This window comes from Eschrichtius robustus, chromosome 4, assembly GCF_028021215.1.
Source record: "Eschrichtius robustus isolate mEscRob2 chromosome 4, mEscRob2.pri, whole genome shotgun sequence".
In the NCBI taxonomy this organism is placed as follows: domain Eukaryota; kingdom Metazoa; phylum Chordata; class Mammalia; order Artiodactyla; family Eschrichtiidae; genus Eschrichtius; species Eschrichtius robustus.
The window spans coordinates 9,161,342-9,169,654 of NC_090827.1; the positions used below are offsets into that span (position 1 = coordinate 9,161,342).

The 8,313-nt window shown below is 37.1% G+C and overlaps 1 protein-coding gene across 2 annotated transcripts in view; it reads left to right on the top strand.

The window, feature by feature from the left end:
* The window catches only part of PKD2 (polycystin 2, transient receptor potential cation channel), a 59,746-nt gene extending 51,943 nt beyond the window's left edge, over positions 1–7,803 (top strand). The window contains exons 13-15 of one of the 2 annotated variants that reach the window (XM_068542421.1): positions 212–375; positions 5,053–5,200; positions 5,562–7,803. In XM_068542421.1, coding sequence (XP_068398522.1) covers positions 212–375; positions 5,053–5,200; positions 5,562–5,798 — 549 coding nt within the window. In that variant the 3' untranslated portion in view covers positions 5,799–7,803. The remainder of the gene's footprint in view (positions 1–211; positions 376–5,052; positions 5,201–5,561) is intronic. The other variant, XM_068542422.1, reaches the window with a different exon arrangement.
* The last annotated feature ends 510 nt before the right edge of the window (positions 7,804–8,313 follow it).

The following is an 8,313-nucleotide window of genomic DNA, read 5'->3' on the forward strand; positions in this document are numbered from 1 at the left end:
AAAGTTAGCAGCTTCTTGCTGGTCATTAAAATCTGTTTTGAAAATCTGCCAATCTAAGATTGAAAAGTATGAGAATCACAGTCTGGTGTTAACCTCACAGACATCCTGGGTAAATGGCATACACCCATTTCCCATTTGCCCAAGCCCTCAGTGAAGCGTCTGTGGAGTCTAGGGGTTCCTGCTCGTCACTCAGTGATACCGTGTTCTTCAGGAGGACCTGGACTTGGATCACAGCTCTTTACCGCGCCCCATGAGCAGCCGAAGTTTCCCTCGAAGCCTGGATGACTCTGAGGAGGATGATGATGAAGACAGTGGGCACAGCTCCAGAAGGAGGGGAAGCGTCTCCAGTGGGGTTTCTTATGAAGAGTTTCAAGTGTAAGTATAAAGGAATTGGCAGAATTTGAGTTGACAAGAATCAAAATGACACTAAGTAGTTCCTCCCACCTCTCTCAATTTGTCTTTTCCATTACTGATCATCAGTTCTTTTTTTATAACTTTTATTGGTGTTTTTTCTTTTTATAAAAGTAATGTGTTCGTTATAGGAAAAGTAGCAAATAAAGAAAAATGAAAGAAAATATTAAAATCTCTCATATTCCCAGCAACCAAAAAATGTCAGTTAACATTTTGGTGTTTGTGTCTCCATTTACATGTGTTTATTTTTTTATGTTTTTATGGCCTAGCATATGGTATATCCTGGAGAATGTTCCATGTGCATTTGAGGTATGTTCTGTTGTTGTTGAGTGGAATGTTCTATAGATATTTGTTAGGTCTACTTGGTTTTTAGTGTTATTCAGTTCTTTTATTTCCTTGTTGTTCTGCCTAGTTTTATCCACTTTTTGAAAGTGGGGTATTAAATTCCCCGACTGTTATTATTCAATTGTCGACTTCATTTCTGTGAGGTTTTACTTTGTATACTCTGAATTCTCTTGTTAGGTGCATACATGTTTATAATTGGTGTATCTTCCTAATTGATTGACCCTGTTTTCATTATAAAATGTCCTACTTTATCTCTAGTAAATTTTTTTGTTTTAAAGTCTTTTTTGTCTGACGTTACTATAGCAACTCCAACTTTCTTATGGTTGCTTTTTGCATGATATATCTTTTTCCATCCTGTTACTTTCAACCTGTTTGTATCTTTGAATCTAAAGTGTGTCTCCTTTACACAGCATATAGTTGGACCTGGTCTTTTTATCCAGTCTGACAATCTCCACCTTTTAATTAGAATGTTTACTCCATTTATATTTAATGTTATTATTGCTATAGTTGGATTTAGTTTTGCCATTTTATTTTTTGTTTTCTATAGGTCTTTTTTGTTCCTCTTTTCCTTCTTTGCTGCTTTCTTTTACATAAAGTGAATATTTTCTGGTGTAACATTTTAATTCCTTTAATGATTTTTTTCACAATGTTTTTTAGTTATTTTCTTAGTGGCTGCTCTAGGACTTAACATATACAAATCAACTTATCAGAATCTACTTCATATTTATACTAAGTTAATTAATTCAATGAGATATAGAAATATCATTTCTATATAACTATCAACTCCTCTCCCTTTGTGTGCCATTATTATACACATTTATCTATGTGTATTACAAACCCAACATTACATTCTTATAATTATCACTTTATATAATTTTATGTCTCTTAAAGGAGATGAGACAAGAAACAAGAGATGAGTATATAGAGGTTGTTGTATTAACCTTCTTACTTAACGATTCCTGGTTCTCTTCATTCGTTCCTGTGGATTCAAGTTACTATCTGATATCATTTCTGTATTCCAATGCAACTTTGCTCTTACCTACCTCATTTGTCCTGTTATTATGAAATATACTATTACATTTTTATATATTATAGACCCAATAATATAAGTATGTACATATTGTCTTCTACAATTGCTTTTTAAATCAGTTAAGAGAAAAAAGAAGAAATATGCATTTATACAATCCTTTATAGTTAAATAATTACTGTTACCAGTGCTCTTTGTTTTTTGATGTGGATTCTAATTACTATCTGGAATCACTTGCTTTCAGCCCAAAGAACTTCTTTTAGTATCTTTTCTAAGGCAGGCCTGCTAGCATGAATTCTCTCAGTTTTTCTTTATCTGGGAATATTTTTATTTCACCTTCATTGCCTTCTGGCCCCCATTGTTTCTAGCGAGAAGACAGATGTTAGTCTTACTGAGGTTCCCCTGTATGTGATGAGTCATTTTTCTCTTGCTGCTTTCAAGATTTTTTTCTTCGTCTTTGTCTTTCAGTATTTTTACTATATATCTGAGTGTGGATTTCTTCGCAATTATCCTACTTGGAGTTTATTAAACTTCTTGGATGCATGATATGTTCATCAAATATAGGAAGTTTTCAACCATTATGTCTTCAAATATTTTTCTGCTCTTCTCTCTCTCCTTTTCTTCTGGGACTCCCATTATGTGTAGTTGGGGTCGTAATGGTATCCCACGTTTCTCTTAGGCTCTGTTCATTTTTCTTCATTCTTTTTTCTCGCTGTTCTTTAGATTGCATAGTTTCTGCCCATCTATCTTCAAGTTTGCTGGTTCTTTCTTCTGCTGCCTCATATCTAGTCTTGAGACCCTCTAGTGAATTTTTCATTGCATTTCTTATTCTTTTCAACTCCAGAATTTCTATTTGGTTCTTTTTAACAATCTCTCTCCCTTTATTGATATTCTCTATCTGATGAGGCAACACCATCATACTGTCCTTTATTTTTCTTTATGCATGATTTCATTTAGTTCTTTGAATATATTTAGAATAGCTACTTTGACTTCTTTGTCTACTGAGTCTATCTGTATCTGGGCCTTCTCAAAGGCAGTCTCTATTGCCTGCTTTTTATTCCTGTGTATGGGTCACATTTTCCTTTTTCTTTGTGTCTCGTAATTTTTTTTTTTTGAAACCTGGAGATGTTAAATAATATTATATATATATATATATATATATATATATATATATATATATATATATATATATATATATATATATATATATATATATATATAAATTCTCCTTCCCCCCAGAGCTTGTTTTTGTTGTCATTTGTCTGTTTTTTAGTGAAGTGTATTTCCCCCACATTGTGAAGCCGCTGCTGTCACTTCTCAGAGGTCACACCCTGACCGTGCACACAGTCATCCTGGGAAGACAGAGGTTTTAGCAGGGCTTGCATTGTCTTTCCCTTGCATTGTCTTTTCCCTTTTCCTTTTCTCTCTGTTAAGCCTTCTGCCTCTGTTGATATTACATCTACCTCTTCAGTTCTGCTAATTGTTGGCTGATTGGTCTATTGTTTTCAATAATGTCTTGGGATACAAATTTCTTCACAGTGCGATCCAGTGAAATTCAGGTCCCTTTGCAGGGGTAGGTTTTGAAGCCAGTCTTTAGCTGTCTTCCTAGCTATCTCTTTCCCTGGTTCTCTTTGGTAAACTAGCCGATAAACAGTTCAACGTGATGATCTCATGAAGTGACCAGCCTCCTCTTAACTACTTATCACCATAGTCTCCACTGTTTTCAAGAGCACTCTTAGGCTTGAATTTACCCCCAGTTTGTTCCAAATTAAAGCAAGTTCACTTGGGGAAGCTTTGGAGCTCTGTCCTATGGCCTGACTCTCCCCCTAGGCAAAACCTCTGTGCCACTGCTCCAGAGCTAGTGGCTGGCCCATCTCTCTCACAGTGACACCCCTGCTTCATGAATAAGGCACTGGGCTGGGATGGCAGCCTTTGGCGTTCTCAGCTCGCCTCTCCCAGCATGGAAAATCCACCCTACAATTGGAAGTTGAGTGGAAGAAAAGAGCCTTCTACCTTCCATCCACTCTTGCCTGGATTAGAGCCTCTGCATTGTGGATTTGGAGGTGGAGGCATAGGGATGAGAAATACCGGCAGCCTGCCCCTCCCCGGGAGATAGTGTAGCCCTCCACTAGGAGCTGACGGGATAGGGGTGGGTGTTCTTTGCTGCACCCACCCCTAGTGGAGCTCTGTCACACTGATCTAGGGAGCAAGAGAGAAAGAGGGCAGATTGTGGCTCAAATATCACTCACTCTTATTCTTCTTACTGAAATTTAGTGGATTTTCTTTTTTTTGTAATATCTTTATTGGAGTATAATTGCTTTACAGTGTTGTGTTAGTTTCTGCTGTATAACAGAGTGAATCAGCTATATGTATACCTATATCCCCATATCCCCTCCCCCTTGCGTCTCCTTTCCACCCCCCCATCCCACCCCTTTAGGTGGTCACAAAGCACCGAGATGATCCCCTGTGCTGTGCAGCTGCTTTAGTGGATTTTCTTAAATAAGAGCTTCTTCATTTGTTGTATGCCCTTAAGAAAATTTCCAGAAATTAAAAAAAAAGAATAATTCTCACAAGTTATGGTTGTTTCAATGGGGAGAGGGCCTCCAGGGCTCTCATGCCACCATTCCAGAAGTTTTATCTCCTATTAAATGTTTTTAAAGTATTTATATAACATTTTGTTTATTCAAAATAATAGGATCGTAAGTGAGCATACTATTTTCTAACTGCTTTATTTACATTATAGGTGACGTCATTCTATTTCATCATTAGAATGTGAACATCATTCTATTGCATTAAATATTGTCACAATATAATTTCTGGTGTCTTCTTAGAATTCTATTGTATAGATGAAGAATAATATATTTAAGCCATCTTCTATTAATTTTTAATGTAGCCGTTTTTCAATGACCCACTATTAATAAGCAGAACCCTAGGGAATATCCTTGTGGCCAAAAATTACGCATATACTTATGTCCTTTAAAACTTTTCAAAAATGGAATATCTGAACGAAAGAATAGGCACACCTTTTTCTGATAGGCATACTTCTGATGCAGTGTTGACTTGCAAAAAGGTTGTGCCAGTTAGCGTTCCCACCAGCAGTGTATGAGAGTTTCTCTCTAAAGTTTGAGACTATTTAGAAAGTGTTTTAGGTTATAATACTGTTTAAGAAAAAAAAAAAAAATCGTAGCATTTCCATTTGACAAACCAACTGGGCCGAAAAGCCAACAACACAAGGTGGCTTTGCCCCCTCTCAACCGCGTTTCCTGCAGCCTAGTGAGACGGGTGGACCGGATGGAGCACTCCATCGGCAGCATCGTGTCCAAGATTGACGCTGTGATAGTGAAGCTGGAGATCATGGAGCGGGCCAAACTGAAGAGAAGGGAGGTGCTGGGGAGGCTGCTGGATGGAGTGGCTGAGGTCAGTGGTCGTCTGAGACAGAAACACCCTGATTCTGTAAAATATCAGGGTCATAGTTTGTAACCCTTAACCTGAGAGGATTTTTTGCTCCGTACCTGCAGATCAGTGCAGGTAAAATGATAACCCAGAGGTGTTACTTTCTTAATACTCCTCACACTGATGCAACTGCCTTCACTGGACTATAGAATTAAGCAAAAAAAACTACTCCAGTGATTCTCCGAATTGCTATTAAGGCTGGTGGTATTGCTCCAGGCTTACCTAAGAACAGATAATTGGGTCCCCAAATTTCCTAAGGCAATTTCTAAGTACAAGAGGATGCACCACTCTGCCTCAACATCTTGGTTTCTCTTTCCTTTATTAGGATGAAAGGCTGGGTCATGACAGTGAAATCCACAGGGAACAGATGGAACGACTTGTGCGGGAAGAGTTGGAACGCTGGGAATCCGATGATGCAGTTTCCCAAATAAGTCATGGTTTGGGCACACCTGTGGGACTAAATGGTCAGCCTCGCCCCAGGAGCTGCCGCCCTTCTTCCTCCCAATCTACAGAAGGAATGGAAGGTGGAGGTGGAAACGGGAGTCCCAGTATCCACGTGTAGGACATGTGCTAGTGTATGTGTCAACAGGTGAGAAGGTGACTGTCTTGAGTTGCCGTGACAAGTACACTATTTATATGCCCTGACCACCATATGATGCTGGTCTTTGTGACCAATCGTTAATTCTTCTGCACTTTAATTTATTTTAGGTAAACTTTGCCCATGGATCAAAGAAGATGTTTTTTCTTTTTCTCATATAAGAAATCCAGGTGTAAATATTGAGTACAGAAAAGAAAATCTTTGTAAAGTATATTGAGTGGTACGCCCACTTGGTACCATAACTGAGTCTCCTCAGTTGACAATGAAGTAGCCTTTTAAAGCTAAAAAAGAACTGTGAAAAGGCTTCTGAGTTTTTTATTTCCAATCACAAAAATCAGTATTGTCATTTTTGCCGAGTGTGTGAAGGGAAAATAGGGGCATTCCTTTCCACTCAGGCTTCGCTCATGGGCTTAATACATAGCTTTCTTTTAAGAAAGGAGCCTTTTATTTCAACTACCTTCCTGGGGTACACTTTTCTAAAAGATGAGCTGGAAAAGAACCCCAAACCATAGAATGTAGTCATTATGCTAGAAGTTGTATGAATGGTTACGATATATGTTGAACACTATGCTTTTTTGTTATTTTATCGTATCTAATGCCTGGGGGACTAACCATTTCACTTAATTTTTACACTGTTTTCACTCTCATTTGAAATGAGCTGCGTGAAACCACTAAAGAGCAATTGTGGGTTAAAATGTCATCTCTGACCATAACACAGTAGAATTGGAAGGAGCCAAATCACTAAATTTGATTTTTTTCTAATAATTAGTTTAGTATAAAGATTTATCCGTATAGTCTTTTTTCCCATGTGGCTCAACTTATTTGCAACTGAATTTAATGTTGTAACTAATCTAGGAAGATCAACTTACTAAATTTTTTAGGATGTACTGAACGTTTTAACTGAGCAAATATGTTCATTTTAAACAAAATATTAAGGAATTTTGAAATTCATATAAAATACTATAAAACTAAAAGGTTTGAGTTTTATACCATTTTAAGAACACAGAACTCAAATGCTCTTGATCCTGCATTTCAAAACTAGAATTTATAGCCCAAGTGGAGCTCAATTTAATGAAAAGGAGTTTTGGTTATTGAAAGTTCAACCATTATCAGAAGGTATAAGCTAAAGTTTGAGTTTGCAGCAGTTTTTTTTTTCGTTTGTTTGTTTGTTTTTTTCATTAGGAGAGGGCCTCACCAAATTTATGGGGAAGAAACCTATTTCTCAACAAAAACTGAAAATCTTATTTTTCAAAACTGAGTAAGCTGACCTTTGAGAGCAAGAGAGAATGCAGTGCTGGTGAATAACTCTCAACTTGGAGAATAGCAGAGAGGCCTGTTTCTAATACTGCAGTTTAAACTCACATAGTTGTTTATTTAACTGGTAGAATATGTCAGTCAAATCTTCACAGAGAACATGAGCAAACCAGCCTTTCTTAGCTGGCTTCTACAGAAGTGATACAGATTGGGTTTCTTTAACAGTTATTTCCCATGGCTCAACTCCATCTTTGCTTTCTTTTGAATATGCTACACAAAGTTCTTTATTACTAGGTACTAAAGTTTGCATTCCAGGGATATTGAGTGTACGTATTTATGTATGTGTACCATGTTGTTACATGTAAACAAACTTCAATTTGAAGTGCAGCCATTATGTGGTATCCATGTGTATTGACCATGTGCCATATATCAATTATGGTCACTAGAAAGTCTTTTTATGATACTTATTATCATACTGTTTTTCATTTCACCTGTAAAATTTTGCAGAGTTCTTTCTCTTTACTCATAAGTTACATATTTTTTTTCTTCTTTAGTCATGGAGAATTACCTCCTCATCCCTCCCCTATCATCTTCCCCTCTATATTGGTATCATTAAGAAGTTGTTGCATGTGCAAGTCTCTCAACAATCAAGAATTTCATTAATGTGTAATACTGAGCACTTTACTTCTTAATAAAGACTTAATGGCAGATGTAAGAGTTGTCTGTTTCTTAAGTAGAAGCAGTTGGGTAATTTGTCTTGTATCATGAGACTAATAGTAAAGGCTTAGACTTTGAAAAAGGCATCTTTTTATGTTCAGAAACAATGATTGACACATTACTTCTTCTGCAGTATGTACCTCTAGTAAGTTATTCTGATGATTATATTAGTGTTTCCAAGTGTACAGCCACTGCATTGTACTTATGCATTCCTACAGTGAATGGTTGGCTCTAATATTTCTGCTGTTTCAAAATCTTCATACATGATTCCCCTGTTGACTTTTCATGAGTTCCTCAGTGGGTACATAACAAGAAGTGGAATGCTGAGTCCCAGGTATATAAACATTTAATTTCACCCAGAACTGGCAGGTTGCCCTCCAGAATAACGGCAGCAGTCTACAATTTCACTACAGTTCTACCCAGACCCTCACCAGCATTGGTACCATCTAGCTTCCTAATCTTTGTAATGGAATGGTTTTGAAATAAGGTGTCATTTTATTTTGCATTT